General features: G+C 37.1%; 1 protein-coding gene across 1 annotated transcript in view; it reads right to left on the bottom strand.

Annotated features, from left to right (window-relative positions):
• The window catches only part of VWA8 (von Willebrand factor A domain containing 8), a 341,016-nt gene that overhangs the window by 206,675 nt on the left and 112,380 nt on the right, over positions 1 to 21,961 (bottom strand). Inside the window, exons 13-15 of the mRNA XM_036454732.2 lie at positions 14,223 to 14,383; positions 12,188 to 12,301; positions 2,948 to 3,116 (exon numbers count right to left, since the gene is read on the bottom strand). Coding sequence (XP_036310625.1) covers positions 2,948 to 3,116; positions 12,188 to 12,301; positions 14,223 to 14,383 — 444 coding nt within the window. The remainder of the gene's footprint in view (positions 1 to 2,947; positions 3,117 to 12,187; positions 12,302 to 14,222; positions 14,384 to 21,961) is intronic.

Raw genomic sequence — 21,961 nt, 5'->3', positions numbered from 1 at the left:
TATTAGAATTACACTTTTAGAAAACTCTTATTACAGTTTACCTGATTAATTCATGGATAAACTTATTATTCTTAGAAAATGCTTATACCCACCATTTTCTTTGTAAGAATCAGGTAATTAAAACCAAGCCACTATTCTCCATTTACAATTCTATCACTAGCATAAAACTGAAAGGAGATTCTTACTCAAAAACTAGCATATAGTATGCCTATAAAAACTTTCATATATCATCATTTCCTTTTTTGTTAGCTTCAGCATGATTTTTTAAAACTAATTTAGGCATTTTCTTACTGAAACCAAACTCCTTAACTAGTAGTAATCTTACATTTATGTCTACTACAATAAGTCACATAAGGTATCCTTGTATAAAGAATGGATACTCAAGCTGTCAATTTTTCAGAACTTTTCAACTTCATATCCAAGGCACATGATTAATTTATCAATGAACTCTGAATAGTTGCCCAAATGACACACATTAAGTGTCTTAATTATAACATTTTAATCTAATTAAATACATAATTATTGGGTCGGCAGCTAAGTAATTGCGGGTTTCACACATATATGGCTTCAGTTAAATTTTTAGGTTTGCAGACGTAGTACAAATGTAAAACACATTTTGTTATTTGATAGTTGGCTATTCAGCTGTTAATCAGTAAAAAAAGTTTTTTGATCTGTTTTGTAGTTTTCGTTTGGCATTCGTTGAAAAATGGAAAATCAAAAGGAACATTTTCGTCATATTTTGCTTTTTTATTTCCACAAAGGGAAAAACGCATCGCAAGCTCATAAAAAGTTATGTGCTGTTTATGGTGACGAAGCCTTAAAAGAACGGCAGTGTCAAAATTGGTTTGCCAAATTTCGTTCTGGTGATTTTTCACTCAAAGATGAAAAACGCTCTGGTTGTCCAGTTGAAGTTGATGACGCCCTAATCAAAGCAATAATCAATTCGGACTGTCACAGTACAACACGTGAGATTGCAGAGAAGCTTCATGTATCACATACATGCATTGAAAATCACTTAAAACAACTTGGCTATGTTCAAAAACTCGATACATGGGTTCCTCACGAACTGAAAGAATCACAGTACGCAACGCATTAGCAGCTGCGATTTGCTAAAAAAACGTAATGAAAATGATCCATTTTTAAAACGACTGATAACTGGCGATGAAAAATGGGTTGTTTACAACAATATCAATTGGAAAAGATCGTGGAGCAGGCCAGGTGAACCAACTCAAACAACATCAAAAGCTGATATTCATCAAAAGAAGGTTTTGTTATCAGTTTGGTGGGATTACAAAGGAATTGTCTACTTTGAACTCTTACCACCCAACCGAACGATCAATTCTGATGTCTACATTGAACAACTAACGAAATTAAACAATGCAGTTGAAGAAAAGCGGCCCGAATTGACAAATCGAAAAGGTGTTGTATTCCATCATGACAATGCAAGGCCACACACATCTTTGGTCACTCGGCAAAAATTAATGGAGCTTGGTTGGGATGTTTTGCCACATCCACCATATAGTCCTGACCTTGCACCATCTGATTACTTTTTGTTTCGATCTTTACAAAACTCCTTGAATGGTAAAAATTTCAATAATGATGATGATGTCAAATCGTACCTGATTCAGTTTTTTGCTAATAAAAACCAGAAGTTTTTTGAACGTGGGATTATGATGCTGCCTGAAAGATGGCAAAAGGTCATCAGAATAAAGTTATTTAGTTCCATGAAAAAATTGTCTTTGATTTTCTTTTAAAAATCCGCAATTACTTAGCTGCCGACCCAATATAATAAAATTTTACTTAAATAATAACAAATTTAAACTTTAATTTAAAAAATCAGAAAGTGATGTTAGAACAACTGGTAAAACATAGCCATTTCAGATGTAAACTTTTATCATTTAAGTGATTGAAACTTTTCAAAATTCTAAGTTCTATTCAGTACATACTTTATCTTATTTATTATTTAAATCAATCCAATGATATAAGAAGTACTATTGTCTGCATCTTCAGATAAAGAAATTATGGTTGAATAATCTGTCCAAGATCTGGAAGTTAATAAGCAGTGAATTTGGCATTTAAAGGCGAGTTGTTTATCTTTAAAACCTACACCCTTATCCGCCACCATGCTGACAAGATCTAAAAAGTTCATTCTAGTGTTTTAAGGGGAATGAGTAGTATTAACTTTTTAGGAAACAAAAGTTACTTATTTGTGAACTAGAACACTATCAAATAGAACTTTCTATGATGAAGGAAATGTTCTTTACCATGCTTTCTAATATGTTAGCCAAAACACATGTAGTTACTGAAATATAACTTAGAAACTAAATTTTAAAATTTTATGGCCAGTGCTATTACACTGAATAGTATAGTTCTAGGAAATGCTAAGCACAATGCCTGCTACAGCCAGACACTGAAGTAATGGATTACCTATACTTCAAGCCACCAGACACCGAGTCAGGTCGGTATAGGACAGGATATATTACAGTCCTGAGGAGCCTAGGACTCCTTGGTATTTGCCACAGAACCTAAGGAACAACATACATTAACCTCTCTTTATAGCAGGAACTTAAAATAGTCACTTTTAACTGAATATAAAAGGAAAAGGAACTACCGAACTGCCTCCACACAAGGAAAGAGGGGAGACAGCATACATGCGTGGTTCTCAAACAGTGTTCCCAAGACCTGCAGCAATATCAGCATTACCTAAGAACTTCAGAAATGCAAATTACCATGTACCATATCCCAGACCTACTGACTCAGCCATCTGCATTTTACCAAATCCTCCAGATGATTCTGCAAAATGTTAACATTTGAGAACCATTTTATAAGGGCATTTGGGAGTAAGTAGGGAGAAGCCAAAAATGTCCAGTTCTGCTCCAGTAGGGGTAAGAGTGCCTTAAAAAGGGGGAAACTGAAGGCAGCAGGCTAGAGCTGGCCTCACTCTTACCATTTCCTTAATTACTTGGATTTCTTCACTTTTGACAAGTGGTCTCATGTAATGGAAAAAGAACATGGTTAAGAATTCTGGCCCCAGCCACTGCTGTGTTGTGCTTCCAATAACAGGGGGCTCTGCCAAGGCAATGATTCTGAAGGATGGGTGGACAGGAAAAATGGATCTAAAAGAGAAAAATAAAATAAAAACATAACCTATCACAATAAAAATTAGGTCATGGTAGCTATAGCCTAGACAATGATAAATCTATAATGCTGCTAATATAATCAAAGTTATTATCCAAAGAACAGACTTTTTAAAAAGTCAGGACATTCTAAGAACCTAAGATTAAAACAACAACAATAGAAAGAATCACCTACTGCTAATATAAGATGTACCATATCCACAGGTGAAACTCCATCTCTGGAACAAAACACTGCTTTGGATATGCTACTGTGCCTATAAATTTTCTCCATCATCTCTAAAAACAAAATCCCATCTAGTACATACATCTCTTTTTTTTATCCAAATCCCCTCAAAATCTCCTATCTTGTAAGTAACCCACCATATGTCAAAATTAGAAAGACAGAGAAGTTTGATTCAAGATGAGGAAACCTTTCAAAACATAGAAAATTTAACCAGCATAGGGGTTGAATTAAATTTAAATTTGGATTGGCAATAAGAATACTTAGGTCTTAAAAAGGTAGAGAAAACAATTTTTATATAATTCACTCTTGTCATTTTATAGGAAACATGATTTTTAAGGTGATCTCTTTTATAATATCTGCTAGGGAATCTGAAAATGTAAATATTCTACTGTACAAGGAAGAATAAGATAAGACTTCCCATGGTTTGTGGAATGACTTGAGTAGTTTTTGGAGAAGGAATTAGAAATCCCTTATTGTGATCTATTCACCCCAACCACATGCATTCCTTTATTGCTTCTGAGGACTTTTACATTCTTTGCAGGTAATTGCATGGCTAAGATAGCCTTAAAAATGGCTTGGGAAATGTTAAGAGACATTTCTCATCTTACTGCAAAACACCAGGAATACCATGAACATGCTAGTTAGAAACAGCATGATGGCCACACACTGGACATCATGCTGCATTTCTCACAGGAAGTAAGAACCAAAATAGAACTGCTTCCTTTGATGAGAAAAACTTCTTTGGGGAAAGGCTAAGTACAAATACTATAGATTGCTAAATGTGTCTCTTCCTGCCGTTGATCTGAGCATAGATGAGGAGGGTGAGATTTTCTTGAGAAAATAATGAATTACCAATAGTTTATTTAGCCAAAAAAAGGCTTCTGGTTATCTCAGGTAAGCAGTAAAGATCAGTGACCTAGTCTCAGTTTTAATTATATATGCTCTAATTTTGTTGTTGTTTTCATTTTTGTTGAATATATTATTTTTTTATTGTGATTGAACACTGAAAACAGTTTATAATCTCTCAGTTTTATTATGTAGGTCAGTGGTGAACCATAACTGGACACTTGGCAGATCCATGATCTGTAGATTTCTCTGGACCCTTTTACTCTTACTCTTAGGTTTAAAGATAGTTATGATCTGAGCTTTGTTTTCTGCTTTCCAGAAACTCATGCATCTCCTTGTTAAGTGAATTGGGTCATGTAAATTGTTTTTTTGTTTGTTTGTTTGTTTTTAATTTAAGTAGATACAGGGTTTTTGTTGTTGTTAATCCTTACCCGAGGATATTTTTTCCATTGGTTTTTAGAGTGGAAGGGAAGGGCAGAGATAGAGAGAATCATCAACATGGGACACACAGATTGTTAGCCGCATGTGCCCCAATCAGCCTGCAACTGACGTACATGCCTCTACTGGAATCAAACCCAAGAGCCTTCAGGCCGACACTCTAAAAACCAAGCCAAACCAGTACGGCTAGATCCAATATCGTACGCCTAAGTCTTTGTGTTTGATTATCAAAAGAAAAAGCCTTACCTCGATTCTGAGTTGGAAAAATAATCCTAAACATTTTTATGGTCAAGGAATAATTTTAAATTCTGTGACTCTAAAGGGTCTAATTGCTTATTATACGTACTGGTTTCATCTCTTTTATTCAGAGAATCTACCTTGTTTCACAAATTCATTCAAGACCAGATTTAGACTAGTTGCTCTGAATTTGGGGATGAACACATTATTTTCAGTTCTTGTCACTTACTTTTTCTGTGGTTTCCACCAAAGGTCTTTAAAAGTTTCTTGCAGTGATGGTGGTGAACTATAGCAATGCATTTATTTATTTAATTTGCATCTGCTCTCTTCAGGAATTACACTAGACCTTGGGTGGTATAAAGATGAGGGAGGAATGTCTATAGAGTTTGCTACATTGCACAGAAAAAAAGGGGAAATGTGGGCTGTTTACTGAACTGCATAACCTCCAGGTCTTAAAGTGGAGCATCAGTATTCCGGTTCATGATTATAGTCTTTGCAGAAACCTATATAATTCTTTCAAGTTCCTTTATATACAAACTGACAAAAAATACAATATTTCCTTCAAAAGACTAGAGTGTATTATAACTTCTTTTTTATTTGATTATAGCTTTGTTGAAGTATAACTGACATATAATAAACTGCATATTTAAAGTGCATAGTTTGATAATTTTTTATATTTATATATTTAAGTGTAATAAAACCATTCTTACAATCAAGCGAATGAATACATTTATGACCCCCAAAGTATCCTCTGACTCCTTTGTAATCCCTCACTCCTGTCCTTTCTCACACCCTTAGGAAACTATTTTTATAGCTTGTATTTTCTAGGGTTTTATATAAATGGCATCACACAGTATGTACTCTTTTTGGTCTGGCTTCTTTCACTCAGCATAATTATCTTTTACATTGTTATGTATATCAATAATTCACTCCTTTTTATTGCTGAGAAGCATTGAAAAGTACTCTCTAAAAATTTATACTCAGCCTCCAAGCAAACATATTGACTCCCAATATTTGTATTGTAAAAATCTTTTTGTAAGATTATTTGCTTTAAAATTTTTTAATATTTAGGGAATAATATCTATTTATCTAAAGTTAAGCCATGTCTTTAGTTTCATTTGTTACTTGTTGTTTAATTCTGGTAAAATTAAAGTTACCCTTAAGTTTAAATTTTAATAGTGCTGTGTCTTAATTCCCAATTATGCACCACTTCAGCTTTTGTGTTACCCACCAGTATGTCAAACCACCTGAAATTAGTTGGCAGATCCTCAGAAGTACTCTCTTCTCTAACTTTCAGATTTGGAGAACCTAATATCATCAGGAAATAACTTTCCATATGACCTATTTATATATAAGGAAGCCTTTGGGGAGAATCTAGCAAACAAAAAAGTCCTTCTCATCCTGTTATTCAATAGCTTGATAACATTTCTGTAGGTAGAATATACTTCTCTGCCTAACCCACCTTCTATCTCAGAAACTGCCTTCTTTAAATTGGGGCAGGTACCCTGCTAAAGTCAGTATCAAAAAACAAGCCTCAGGCAATATATACTAGTATATATTATTAGTCCAGAGCAATGACCATCATGCTATTTAAATTCTAACCACCTAACTTGCTTTCATGTTAATTGCTCTTCTAACTAGAGAGAAGAGGATTAAGGATGAATCCAACATCTGTTGCTGGGCCACAAAGCAGAGATTTCTGGATTATAACAAACCACTTAACAGAAGTGAAAATAGATAACTTTCCCTTTTAGCTTTCAAATCACAGAATTTTCTGTGTCCAGATTCTGTGACGTGACTACCTAATTAATTACTAAAAATTCTGAGTGATCACTTTATCATCAAGACTTTCACATACTATCTATATGTCATAATCATTCCCTCTTTTCCCAGAACAACTCCTTTGGGCAAATTATCCTATGCTCTGCTTGAATATTTGTAGATAAGTATTTTTTCCCTACCTAGAGAAAAGAAACCATGTCTGATAGTTTTCATGAATTCATCCAGACATTTCACATGAGCATTTGTAAAAACTGCTTTTACTTGGCTTACAAATTATGGTGTGGCCTCTCAATTACAGATTATGTGGTCATGGGCTTGGACCTACCTGTTGTTTTGGAAGAACTTTTCCTTTATCTCCACACACATCCTACTTCCTGATATGCTAACAGCCTAATCACTTAACTATTTGTCTCCATTATAATAGTTAATGGCATCTAACAGTCCATTTCTGGAGAAATGCTAGTTATGTACCTGCATTTTGTTTTCTTCTGAATATCTTGGCAAGTGTGTGAGTTTCATCTCTCCCTTCTCTTAGCATGGGGTGGTATTACCCTCTAAAGGTAATATTGCCAGAAGGGTTTTGAGTTGAATTGATTAAAACAAACAATATCACTCAGGTGATATACAATGAAGTCCAGCAAAGGAGTCAAATGTAAGGTTTCACACTATGAAGTTGAAAGTCTTGGTGTTGCTAATTATGAGATCCTATGGCATCAGACTTGTCATTAAAAGGCAAAGTGTTCCTAATTAAAAGATTCATTAAAAAACAAAAACAAAAACAAAAAAACAAAAAAACAAAAAAACATTGCCAGCTTAGAAGGTCATCTAAACTAGATTAATATTATAGAATCAGCTTTACCTTGACTTTCCTAGAATTTATTCTAGGTTAAAATTTAGTTACTCATTCAAAAACACTAAGTGATCTACTATGTGCCAGGTGTTGTGACATTAGAAAAAGATAAAGTATGGAGCAAGACAGAGAATCCTGACAAGATTAGAGTCCTAGGTTCCAGCTATTTCCTGAGGCACAACTGCGTTCTTGACCTTCCTTTGAAAAATGTGAGATGCCATTAAGTTCCTTTATAAGACAAAGTATTTTTTTATTACTTGGAGTCCTGCCAAACACAAATATAAAAATTATTCCTTATCTGAAATTAGTTGGCAGAGCCTCAGAAGTAGAGTACTCTATTCTCTAACTTTCAGACTTGGAAAGGCTTCTAAATTTACCTATTTGAGTCTAGAGGCAAATCTCTTAAATTTGCTTTCCCCTCATTATAACTTTGACCTTTTTTTCTATTTCAAAATCCCCAAACATTGATAGCTGAGTTTGTTTAAAGACTAACATAAATAACTACAGCCTGGTGCACAAAATTCATACAAGGGGGGGGGGGGGGGGGGGGGGGGGGGGGAAGGGGGATGTCTGACTGCCAGCTTAGGCCCACTCCCTACTTTTGGCTGAGCAGAGCTCCCCCTGTGGGAGTGCACTGACCACCAGGGCACAACTCCTGCATTGAGCATCTGCCTTCTGGTGGTCAGTGCACATCATAACGATTGGTCATTTCACCATTTGATTGATTTGCATGTTGGCCTTTTATTATATAGGATCATTTTTCTGAACTTCAGTTCACTATTAGGTACAGAAATGAAAAGGACAGATGACTTAGCTATGAGTTTCTAATCTGCAGGTCTAATGCTAATGCCAAGAGTAAGGTATTAGATATAGATAGCATATAAAATCAACCCAAACTAGATAACGGGTCATATTACTTACAAAACAATACATGAAATAAATTTATTTCATGAGCACAAATTTCCTGCTTTTTAGACTGTGCTATGTCCTTTTAGTTAAGGGATCAGCTCTCTATCCAATAAACACAGCCTTGAAAGAAATACTGTCAATTGACTTAAAGGAAAAAATCCAACCTGATATAACCCGATAAAAGAACACATTCTCAGAAAGACAAAAATGGGCTAAAAAATTTAATCAAGGTTAACCAAGAAAATGTAAAGAAATTCATCCAACAATCCATATCACCAGGTGAAGCAGATTTTGATTAAAAAAAAAAAAAAAAAAAGGAATTAGGCTTTCAAATGGTAGATATATTTCTGACAGAGAGGAGTATCAGTTGTTAGATATCTCACCTCTGAAACGTCAACGAAATCCTGACAAATTCAGAATGTAAGAAAGAAAATAAAATTAGAAGTCCAGCCCAGGATGTTCAACATTTAACTAATGAAAGTTGCAGAAAAAGAGACCAGAGGAAAGGGGAATTGGGGGTGGAGAAAGAGGTAGAATGACATATGAGCTACAAGCATGAAGAACAAGTCCCAATTATTGCTAGTCAGAATATACTATGGAAGGAAAATAAAATTGACAGAAGGTACACTGATAATGTAAATGTGCTGAGAGGAGACTGAGACAATAGGGAAATGTTTGGATGAAAAAGTGATAAGTACATAGAAAATAGGGCCACTTCCTCCCCTATGTTCCCATAGCATTACTACACAGATCTCTAGTCTAACATTTAAAAGCTGTATTGTAATTAGTTATTTATATATCTGCCACTTTTCATATGTAGGCAAGTATGAACTTTAGAAAAATAAATGTATGCAAGAAAGGATAAACAACTGTAGTTTACTGAATGGCTCAGCTGTGTATAGTTCTTACGCTATAGTAATAATGCAAACACTCCATAAAGTTCCAAACAAAATTCTATATAATAAAAGGCTAATATGCAAATAGACTGAACGGCAGAAAAACTGAACAATCGGTGGCTATAACATGTACTGACCACCAGAAGGCATGTGTGGAACATGGCAGGCATCGGCAGCAGGTGGCAGAGCGCAGAATATGGCAGGCGTTGGTCACAGCTGAATGATGAATCAGGTTAGCGAGGCACCAGACCAAGGCAAGGCGCTGATCACTGTCATGAGCCTCTGGTGGTTACTAAAAATTCTTTGCTCCCCTGTGCTCATACCTGCTGCTGGCACTGGAGCCGCCACTTGCACCTCAGCAGGCACCAGAGCCACCGCTCACACCTGCTGCTGGCACCTGGTACTGGTTCCTATTACTCAGTGCCATCATCAGGTGCAAGCCGTATCTGCCAGCCCTGATCACCCCTGAAGACATCTCCACCTCCCCCTGCTCCTGAGGGGCAATCAGGGCAGCAGCCGCCACTCGCACCTGCTGACAGCACTAGTCCTGTTCACGCTCACTGCTGGCACCAGCCCCAATCGCTCCATGCTGTCAGTGGGTGCAAGTGGGGCCGGTGCCAACAGCACGTGGGAACTGAGGAACAGGGCTGCTGGCAGACAGGGGACTGGTGGCCACAGTGGGAGGGGCTGGGCAGGGGTGTGGAGGATGGGCTGAGACCCGCCCCTGTGCCCACTGCTGTTTTGTGGCCCACAGTTCCTTTCAATTCATGCACTGGGCCCCTAGTTACTATATAACTATGTAGGAGAGGAATGGGGAATAGGAAGTATGTGTAATGGGAAGAATAGTTGAAAGAATGCTAAATCTTAATTTTCCATTGTAGGAAATCACTAGTTAGTGCCAAATACTGAAAAAAATATATCAAGAAATATCACTGAAAGTATATTGTTTAGTGATATGGAGGTAAATACCAAAAGAAACAGTTAAGAGTTGAAAGTGGTAGCTTTTGGAGAATGGCAAAAGGGAGTGTCCTAGAACAGATGACAGGGCTGATATTTTAAATTAAAAGCCTTGAGAAACCATTTGGCTCAAGTTTTCATGAATGTTTAACAGTAATAAAAAATGCAAATAAATGTAAGTGAAAAAAACCAAGCTGTGCTATGACCTGTATCCACCTACCCAGATCTCTGGAGATGGAATTGAGTTTATACTCAAGGGAGAGCTATAAATAAACAATGATGAAGATGGGACACTCACGGAGTACTACTAACCACACTGAGCCAAACCCTGAGTATGATGCTCAGTGCTACTCTTTTCCTGAAAGTGTTTTCATTTGTGAAACTGCCTGTGACCATTAGGGGGAAATTGGGTACTTTTCATAGAAAAGGGTTATCACTTCCTGCATGTTTAGCTACAAGCTTGATGCTCCTGAGGTCCTAAGGGAAACTGACTGGCAGGCTTGCTGAGAGCTATTGCCCAACTGCTTTGATTCATCTCCCTGAAAAATGAAAACTTCTCTCTGACAAATGAGTCATATGCAAAAGCTGAATGTCATAAACTGAAGGTGTGAAATGAATGGGATCTTCACCCTTTGCCTCCCTAACACTCAATCAAACCACTTACTGGGTGGACAAATTTGATGATGTGTACCTCAGGAGAATAAACAGTTGTACAATCAAGTGCATTTTTAAATATTTTATATAAAGATAGCAAAACATTTAACATTTCCTCTCAATGAAAAAATTCCAAGGCAATCTTCAAACAAAACTCTCCTTAAAACATAAAACTTAATTATCATTTGTAGAATTTTAATGTTTTAAATATGGCAGCAAACTCTTTGGATCAAGTTAAGCTTTAATTAAATAAGATCTGACTAAGTGACTAAGAATTATCCAAAGTAACAATCTCTAATTATGTCAAAATAAGATGGAAATGTAATGAGACAGAAAATAACTTATATTTGCCAAACCTCCTCTAAGGAAAAGTACAGTACACAGCAGAAAAAACATTTTCCTTCATTCTTTTTATTTTGAAAATGTTCAAACCCACAGAAAATTTGAAAGAGCAGAATATGAACACTCATATATCCTTCACCAAGATTTCACCAGTTGTTAAGATTTTACATGTTTTCTCCCTCGATCTCTCTCCCTCTCTTGTGTATTGTGTATATGTTTGTATGTCTTTTCCCCCTGAAACATTTGGAAGTAAGTTATAAACATCTTTCTATTTATCTCAGCTTGTGTCCCTAAGAATAGGAATATTATCCTTCATAACCACAATACGATTATGATTCTTAAGAAAACTATTATTAATTCAGTGTCCCCACAGTGTCTTTTATAGCGTTTTCATTTTATGCCCTGATCCAAGATCCCATCACGTCTCATATATAGCATTTTGTGGTTATATCTCTGGAAAATGCTTAAAGAAGCCACAAAGGATAATCCTGAACCAGGAACCAATGACTTCTTAGGAGTGGGCTGAGCTGATGAAACTTTTTGTTTGTTGAAAAGAAACAAGTATGGTACAAAAACTGATTGGCTAGGGCCGTGGTTGACAAACTGCAGCTCTCGAGCCACATGCGGTTCTTTGGCCCCATGAGTGTGGCTCTTCCACAAAATACCACGGCCTGGGCAAGTCTATTTTGAAGAAGTAGCATTAGAAGAAGTTTAAGTTTAAAAAATTTGGCTCTCAAAAGAAATTTCAATCATTGTACTGTTGATATTTGGCCCTGCTGACTAATGAGTTTGCTGACCACTAGGGTAGGGCAAAGAAGAACTACCTTCTTAAAACTAATGTCCTTATAAAATGTTTGAACACTTAGGTAAATTAGGCTGAGAGTATGGAACTCATCCTGGGTGTATACAAAATTACCTCTTCTGTAGCTGCTCATCAGACATCTGCAGCTCCTCTTTTAAACGCATATACCTGTCTTCTCTCAGCAGCCTCGAGCCGTCATAAAGGCTTAACTCTCGATCATGGATCAACCTAATGGGACAGAGGAAAGTCAGAAAACAAAGTAATCAGTTTTGAACAGTGAAGTTATTAGAAGTAGAAATCGGTCAGTTAATATTTTAATAATATCCATTATTACTGACAATTGAATCTAACAATTTTTGTTGCATCTTTCAAAATTTCAAGTTGGCTACTGCTGTTATAGTTGGCAAAAATATTGGTTTCTATACTAAAGGGCAGCAGTCATGGATACTAGATATGGACAGGGAGGAGGAGGCCAAAGATGAGGAGGAGCTGTAAAGGTGGAGGAGGAGGGGGATAAAAAATAAATCAGCTGTATGAGTGACTCAGGATAACCACAAGGTGCAAATTAATGTATAAGGCAGTTGGCATGTGCTCCCTTGAGTCCAATGTAACTTTTTAATTAAATCTTTGGAATTACAGGATTTAAAAGATTAAAAAAAAGGATAATAATTATTTCACATATATCCACTCTGATGCTGACCTAACCATCCACAATACGGCAGCATTGTATTCCAGATGTTGCAGAGGTTGAAAAGTGCTGTTCGAGATCTTACTCCAGCCACCAAGTCTCCTGATGCCCACATTACAGTTGTCCTACACAACGTCCACGTATAAGCACTGAGGGGAGGGGAGACTGCATAATGAAAGGTTAGAAGCCTGGGCAGTGGAGTCAGTTGGACTTGGGTTCAAACCACCTCTGTACATTATTAGAATGACTAGGGAGGGGGAAATTATCCCACCTCTTTAAACTTTTATCTTTTCTACAATTAGGATTATTAACACCAACCATATAAACAGTTGATGGAAGGCATGTGCTTACTACAGTTGGTCTCAACCTTGGCTGTACATTAGAATCTCCTGAGAAGAGTTAGGTGCACCTTTTGAAATTTCAAGTTGGCTAGTGCCCAGGCATCAAGCATTTTTAAGCTTCATGCCCACAAGGTGATTCCAAAGTTGAGAATTTCAGACACACTGCCTTAGCACAATGTCCAGCACAGAGTAAGTACTCAATTAATGATAGCTGCTGCTACTATTACTTGGCCTAGAGATAGCTAATAAAAGGGGGGAGTGTTATTTTGTTTGTGTCTGCCTTACTCTGTTTAGAAGAGAAAAATTATAAATCTATTGATTGTTTATGATAATTCACTGAAAGTATTTTTAAATGCTCTCAAATCTAATCAGGATTTTTAACACAATCTTTTTGGAATCCTTAATTATGCTCAGTACCTAAATGTTTTCAAGGGAAAAAGACTTTGAATAGTCAGGGAATCATTCCACTTATTTGAACTTCCCTGATAAGTCAAAGTTAGAAACCAAATGTCTACAAATGATAGAATCAAGCTTGAACAACTACAAAAATTAGTATCTTCACTGACACAGAATGGGAATATTTTCCATAAAAATCACATATGAAATTTTTTCTTAATATTAAATTCAAGAGCAGTTAATTAGGAATGTGTGGATATTTTTCTCACCTAAAATACAGTAAGAGAACAACTGTTATATGTTCCAGTTTGTAAACACAAAAGTGAACTTTTCAGATTAATATTATAATAAAACAGCTATTACAATTTTATAGAAGGAACTACATTTTCTCTCAAAAAAAAAAAAAAAAAAATTCCAACAAGATCAACCAGAAATGTAAATCTATGATTCACAAGAGTTGTAAACAGTGGAGAGGTGACTCCGACAAACTGTAAAAACTGGAGCTGTAACTGCTGCATATACTAATAAGCATATATAAAAAGTCATTCAAATGACTACCTAAAAGTTTTTTAAAACACAGACTTTTTTAAAAAGTCTGTTCTACTTGGATATAGAATTTTAATTTTTTAAGGATCTGTGTAGCCCAATTTTAAAAGAGAAGATTGAGGGAGTTCCATGTCTACTGTTTCCTTGGAGTTTTCTTTTGTGTCTGATGCACGCAAACCTTTGCAACACGGCGAGCGTGCCTGCGTTGACCCGATGAATGCCATCCAACAGGACCAGCTTCCCCTCCAGAGCAGCATTCACAAGGGGGGAGGACCGCCAGGCAGTGTCTCCGTTGGGAAGAGTGTATCTCTGCTGTAGCAGATCACGAGCTGTCATATCCTAAAACCAAACCCACCACCCACACAGAAAAAGAAGGAAAAAAAAGACAGAGTTAATTTTTAAGACATGGTTGGCAGCGTATTTAGCTTTATAGTTACCTCTCTCTGAACACTACATGCCACAATGGGGAACTCATCTCCAAACCCATCAAAGAAAAAGAGACTCAGAAGCTTTTCTTGGCCATTTGGGAGTTTTTCCCCCCCTATACTTATCTATATAACATAGTAAGAGTGAGGGTGATTTTTTTCCCTTTTAATTTAGCATTTCTCCCCTTTTATAATGTTCATTTAATATCTACATAGATGATGGAAGTTGTTTCCACCTGATTTTAACTCAATCAGCTTTATTCCAGTAGGGATGAAAATGTATGGATTCCTTTTTAAGACTAAGAGAACTCAATGGGTGGAGATGCTTATCAATAACTTGCCTTTTCTTGATGAATTCTGAAAAGCCATGCTAGGAAACATCAAAGTGACTCATTATATTTAAAGGGCTTGGAAATGAAGGAAACTGCTGAGAGCAGTCATCAGATGAGGTACAGGAATTGACAAACAATAGCACTGTACTTACAAGCAATTTTTAAATTCACACAATGTGCTAGCATGAAAATAGTGTAACAGATTTAAGCAAACTATTAATAGTAGTTGCATATAAAAGTCTAACTACTATTAAAAATTTTTGGTGCCATATAATATGAATAATTTTTCTTAAATGTGTTAATGTTGAAGACAATAGTTTGTTTTCTGTTATCTGCTTCATATAAATTTTGTCCACTTATATCAAACAAAAGGCAATTTTAACTAAAAATTCAGTCTTTGTAAATTCTATGATAAACACTTCAAGTTTTAAGCAGATAGAAAACTAATAAATTTGTTTATATTAGCAATAGCAACAAATCTGTATCAAAACCAATGTTCTCACTATCAAAAAAGTACTGATGTAAGAAGTATGAATAGGCTTATATTAAATCATAAAGACACTTGAGAAACAATAACATTCAAATTCAGCAAGTCCCCAGTCCCCAAAGGGCTGGCTTTGGCAACCAAAATTTGTCTTAACTCATTAATTTATTTGATTCCTCAATTATGAATTTAAATTCTATGCAAACTATATAAGCATGTCATTCTAAGCTGCCAATGACAGTTACAACAGCCAAGACTAAATTTATCACCATCATCAATGTTTACTAAGATGGTTAATGGTGGGAATGATATCATTCCCACTCATAGCTGTGCTACACACCAGGAAATGGATCCTTCTGCAAGAAAAATAGGACAGATCAAAGTAAATGTTTGTAGGTCATTTTCATAATCAAATGATGAAAAAAGTCAAATATGTATGTATATTTAAGTATACATATACATATATATGTATATACAAGTACATATATAAAAAATCTTTTTTAAAGTTAATATAAAAACAGCTAAGTTAATAAACAAACAAACAAAAAAAAAAATGCTTGCCCAGCCAGCGTGGGTCAGTGGTTGAACATCGACCTATGAATCAGGTCCAATTCCCAGTGAGGGTACATGTCCAAGTTTCAGGCTCAATCTCTATTGTGTGTGTGCAAGAGGCAGCCAATCAATGATTCTCTTTCATCATTGATGTTTCTAGCTCTCTTTCCCTCTCCCTTCCTCTCTGAAATCAATAAAAATATATTTTAAAATAAAAATTAAAAAAACAACTCCTGGTAATACTTATTCCAGAAAAATGTTTACTATAGAGTTGCATCACATACTGTCCTAAAAAAATAAAACAAAAAGAAAACATGTCTTAGCACAATGGTTCTAAATCAAAGATACATGTCAGAAAGAGCTGAAGGAAGTTTTGAAAAATATATAAGTTTAGTCCTCATTACTCAAAAGATTTGAGTTTAATAGGTCCAAAGTAGGATTTACCACATATTTTTAATTAAACATTGCATAGGTGATATCTGATATGTTTCACAGGTGGCAAACACAAAGGAGACATTAAGTTAATGTCAAACTTTGTCTCATCGTATGTATTTATACCCTTTCATTTTAATAGAAATTATAAGGTTGCATGAGGTTACACAAAATGGTATAAATGAAAAGGTGAAAAAAATGAAGGCAAAGAAGTAGAGTGCGCTTTGTTTCCTTTAAGTATTCAGAGAGGAAGTAACATGAAGAAGGTATCCCACTGCACAGCTGCTGTGGCTCAATGACTGAGCATCAACTTATGTACCAGGAGGTCATGTTTCCATTCCCAGTCAGGGCACATGCCCAGGTTGCAGGCTCAATCCCCAACAGGTGTGAGGTAGGCAATCAATGATTCTCTCTCATCATTGCTGTTCTTTCTTTCTCTCTCTCTCTCTCTCTCTCTCTCTCTCTCTCTCTCTCTCTCTCTCTCTCCCTCTCTCCCTCCCTCCCTCTCTCCCTCTCTCCCTCCCTCCCTCCCTCTCTCCCTCCCTCCCTCCTTCTCTCCCTCCCTCCCTCTCTCTTCCTTCCTGAAATCAATAAAAATATTTTTTTAAAAAAAGAAGGCATCTTACTGACCATATTTTAAAAGAAATGGATAAGTGTTAATTTCAAAAATCCCAGCTTCAAGCTGAAAATAGATGATGATCCTGACCCAAACTCAGCTCTTGAGTCTTTTAAAATGAAAATGAGGAATGTGACTCTGGCATAAGAGGACAGACTCCTAAGGAGCTAAGGCTAACAGTTGGTAATAAACAAAAATTCAAAATAGAAAATTCCTTACTCTAACATCAACATATCCTGAATCAGTATTCTGTGAACAACATGAATAAACACTACTTCATGGTTATGATTCCAGAAGCACTTGCTTATCTTGATAATTCACATGATGCCCGCAATACTTGCTCCATTCAAGTAAGGACATATCTACTAATAACAATGATGAGAAAGACAATAGATGTGGCTCCTTTTTTCCAACTTATCAGTTGAAGAGTCCTTAATAATGATTTTTAATGATGATATTTAATGAAGTAAATGAAGGGATAATTTGTTGCTACACAACTAGTAGTAACAGATAACAGAGTTCAATCATGTTAATACCAACCACAACTACAGACCTGAGATATTCTCCCTTTTTTCAATCGTCAGAGGGATATAAAGAAAATGGAAAATACTGGGCACTTTTTAACAGACTAGTTCAGTTCAGTTTTATCACTTAAATGCTCTGCATATTATCATGTGTAAAAGAGCTACTCTCCATTTCTAATATATCTCCTGATTAAAATAAAAACCCTCCTAAAGAGAAAAAAAGCATTCCCTTTAGACAATGATGGTTTTCACCATTAAGATCCTATACTGGGAAAGAAGATGAAATTCTACTTTTTTCTTAAAAAAAAAAAAAAAAATTGGCCCCAGTTTTTACAATATTATTTATAATCAGAAATTATTTTCAATGATGTGAAAGTTATTTTCAATTGTGTGAAAGTGCAAAGAAAATAAAAGTGAACTTTCACAGAAAACTGAATCTAATCAAACTTAATTAACATAACTTTTTCAGCATGGTCTAAAATGGGTCAGTGATATGAATTAATTTCAATAATAAGTTAACTTTAAATAGTTACAGCATTTTTATATCTATAGAATATTTGGGTTTTATTGCCATAATATATCTTTATTTTAACATGTACTATATCATGGGACTGTTAAAAATATATTATTTCCTTATTCTTCCCACCTATATATACATCCTTAAAGCAAATGGAAAGACAAAATTAAAAAAAAGAACGTGTGCTTATTCCATATGAGCATTTTGAAAGTACACCAATAAAAATTAAGATAAATGAATTTATCTTTGCACATATTTTCTTATCCCTGAAACCTCTGAACTTAAGAGAATATAAAAAGCACTAATGATATCATAGAGCTCAAACCATTTTCTCTTTCTGTATTTCCTTAAAAATTTAACATAACAGGATATGAAATCTAGTTCCTTTAGAGCTACCATGGTCTATCCTTCAACAACTCATCTTCATTTAGATCCCTGGAAACTACCCATATATCTCTTACGATTCTGTCATTTTGAATTATTTTATTTGCAATAAAGAAACCCTTCTGAAAACAGAAATATCCCATTAAAATAAGAAGAATCATAACTGAGTGATATATATCAGAGAATATAGGTTTGAAACCTAAAACAATTATATATCTTAAGGATTTTAGTACCTTTGAATGGTAAACACTAATTTTTTTTTCTGAGATTCTCTTAGAAAGCTGGGTATAAGTCATTAGTTTGATAAAATAACTGCAAAAAGTAGTTATGCGCTTAATGACTATAATCAGATTAGAATTAGTTTTCCAAGATATAATATTCAGAAAGACAACTGACAGTATTATAATAAAACTAGAGGCCCAGTGCACAATATTTGTGCACAGGGAAGGGTTCCCTCAGCCCAGCCTGCACCAATCCAGGATCCCTTTCACAATCCTGGACTGCTGGCTCTAACCGCTGACCTGCCTGCCGACTTGATCGCCCCTTACTGCTCCCCTGCTGGCCTAGTCACCCCTCACTCCCCCCCCCCCATGCTAGTCTGGTCATCCCTTACTGACCCTTCTTTTAGCCTGGTCACCCCCAACTGCCCTCCCTGCCCCCCGCCTGCCTGGTCGCCCCTAACTTCCCTCTCCCCGCCAGCCTGGTAACCCCTAACTGGCCTCTCCCCAGCCAGGGTCCAGTGTCAGAAGGGAGCTGTGAGCCCCAGATGGGGGAGCTCTGAACCCCAGGTTTGAAGGTTGGCCATGCCCCCTGTTGCGGGAGACTCATAGTTCCATTGAGCCCCCTCTGGGCCCAGAGTTCCCTCCTGCCACTGCGCCCTGGCTAGGGCCCAGGGCCTGGTCATTTGGTGATCCCTCACTGCCCCTGCCCCCCTACAATCACTGCCTTCATTTTGTAGATGAGAAAACTGAGTTACAAAGAGGTTAAATGGCTTATCAAAACAATAAGAGAGGAGCCAGGCAGTCCTCAAAATATCACTATGACAAATACAGCAATAATCTCAGAAAAGAAATTCCATCGAGAAAGAGCTGGTCTGGATTAATCAACCCGTGGATATACTGTGGAGCTAATATAACACATGCACACCCCTCTGCCACTCTTCTCGAAAGCTGTTTCTCTTTGAGACTAGTCGGAAAGTAGTGACTACTCCCCGAAATGCCCCCAAATGCACCTTGTCTTCCTACACTTAAAATATGTTTAAGTATATCCAAAAGAGTAAAATAAAAATGCTTTTATAAATGCTTTAGTTAACAGTAATTTTACCTTAGGTGGCTATGCTTTTCATTTCCTTATATCTCAATTAAAACTAAAAGCAGCAGTCATTAATTTTTTTTTTGATTGGGATAAATAAGTATTATTAATGATATTTTTCCAGAAGAAACTAGCTGGAATTTTGTAGACTTTCCAAATTTACCAAAAAAATATCTTGCCAATAGTATAAATATTAAGAAAATCTGGAATTTAAGTGAATAAAAGAATATACCAAGAGTAGCAGATATAAGCCTTCAACTTTGCAATAAGAGGTTTCTTATGCCTGAACTATTATTGGCAGAATACTGCATAAATATTGCATAAACACGAAATGTTAATAATTTCTAGGTCCCATAATAGAAATGAAGTCATTATTTACGGTCTAAGCATGCTCTGTGAACAGAATGCAAGGCATGCTGCCAACATTCTTTAGTGTCATTTATGCTTGATCTCAGACAAAAAGACCTCTTGTTTTACATCTACTGTAAAATTATTCATAAACACTTCCTTGCTTCTCCCTCTAGTTCTTCCTTTAAAGAACTATTTTTAACCTGTAAGACATAATAAATGCTCCCTTTATGTACACAATCATATTGTTATAGAGAACTATTATTATTTTATACTAGAGGCCCAGTGCATGAAAATTCATGCACTAGAGGGGTGGAGGGGTACCTCAGCCCAGCCTGCCCCTCTCACAGTCCAGGAGCCCTCAAGGGGTGGAAGGTGACCTGGCATTCAGGGGAAGGTGACACCCCCATCACACCTCTGCTGCTGCCACTGTCGGCAGTGCAAGCCTTGGCCAGCCCTGGTTACCCGAGCTTTGGGCAGCCCTGGGAAGCTGGGTACCTGCCATCTGAGGCTTGTCTGTGCCTCAGGCTGGCTCTGAGTAGCTGAGCAGCTGCCATCTGAGGCTTTCCTGCACCTTGGGTGTTGGCTGGGCAGCCTCCATCCAAGGCTTGCCTGTGCCTTGGGCTGGCCCTGGGCAGCTGGGGGGCTACGGGGACTGGGGGACTCCAGAGGCAGGTGTGCACCTGCTGCCCCAGCAGGGCTGAGAGGACTGGGAGCCACCATCGTATGGCTGTGTGAGTCACCATCTTTGAGGACATGGCAGTCAATTAGCATATTCCCTCCTTGTTGGCTGTGGGCACCATCATCTTTGAAGTTGGGCCAGTCAATTTGCAAATTCCCTCCTTATTGGCTATGGGCACCGCCATCTTTTGAGACAGCATGACGGTCAATTAGCACATTCCTCTTTATTATATAGGATTGCTCTTTATTGATGGAAAGAAGTTGATTTTGAATCATTTATATCTCTCTTCATTGTAACCTGTGTGACACATTTCAAGATATCTGTTCTAGTTAAAGGTTTATTCTATGAACACTGAACAAAATTCTTCACATTAAAGCTAACAACAGAGGATCCAAGATGGCAGTGGAGTAGGTGGAAGCTACTATATTCACCTCGTCTCAGAACCAAACTGTAATTACAACTAAATTACAGAACACTCGTCCTGAATAACCAAAAGACAAGCTGAAGAGGTCTTATAACCAATGATTTACAGAAAATGAAAATCCAGACTCACAGAAAATGCAGATGCAAAAAAAAGACTAGCCCTGTTCCCACAGGTGACAGTTGAGATTCCAGAGGGATATCTCAGCTGCAAAGATTCCTGCTGAGAATTGTGGGGTCTCAACCCCAAGTTGGGCTTCCCAGAAAAAGAGAAAGGAATAGGCACCCACATAACACCTGGCTGTGAAAATCAGCAGTGATTCTGTCCAACAGGAGAGACAGAAATCAGTTAGAAATACAGGTGCCCTCTTAAAAAGCCAATGCACAAGATCTGCTTCCCAGTCATTCACCCTGGGCTCCTGTAGAAGGAAGCCAAAGCAGACTAGAGTTATTCAAGGAGAGACTGGGGTTTGTGCCCCTAGAGAGAGAGCTGAGGGGACAACCACCAGCATCCACTGCCCTGAATCCCTCAACTGCACCACAGATGCAATCATTTTTAGGTGGAACTCTCCCCTCCTTGGGCAACAGCCTGGGGGAATACAATACCCCCACCCTTGGATTCCTTGTAGTCACACTCTGCAGGGCTTTGGCCTTGCTGAGAAGTCAGCTGCCTGGACTGGGGAACAGAGGTCTGGGCAAACTCAGGGGGTGTCAATGACTGAGTTGTATGGTTTGGAGACAGAAGCCATTTTTCCTACTTCCCCATGAATCTGACTGGCACCTCCACTACATGTGAGATCTGCTAGCCCCACTTTATTGGCAACCTGTGACCTCACTCTCTTAACTCTGGGTTGGTCCACCTTGCCAATGTCTAGGCAGAAACCAGGACA

Source organism: Pipistrellus kuhlii, unplaced genomic scaffold (assembly GCF_014108245.1).
Source record: "Pipistrellus kuhlii isolate mPipKuh1 unplaced genomic scaffold, mPipKuh1.p scaffold_m20_p_3, whole genome shotgun sequence".
Classification (NCBI taxonomy): domain Eukaryota; kingdom Metazoa; phylum Chordata; class Mammalia; order Chiroptera; family Vespertilionidae; genus Pipistrellus; species Pipistrellus kuhlii.
This window is presented reverse-complemented; position numbering and strand designations above follow the sequence as displayed.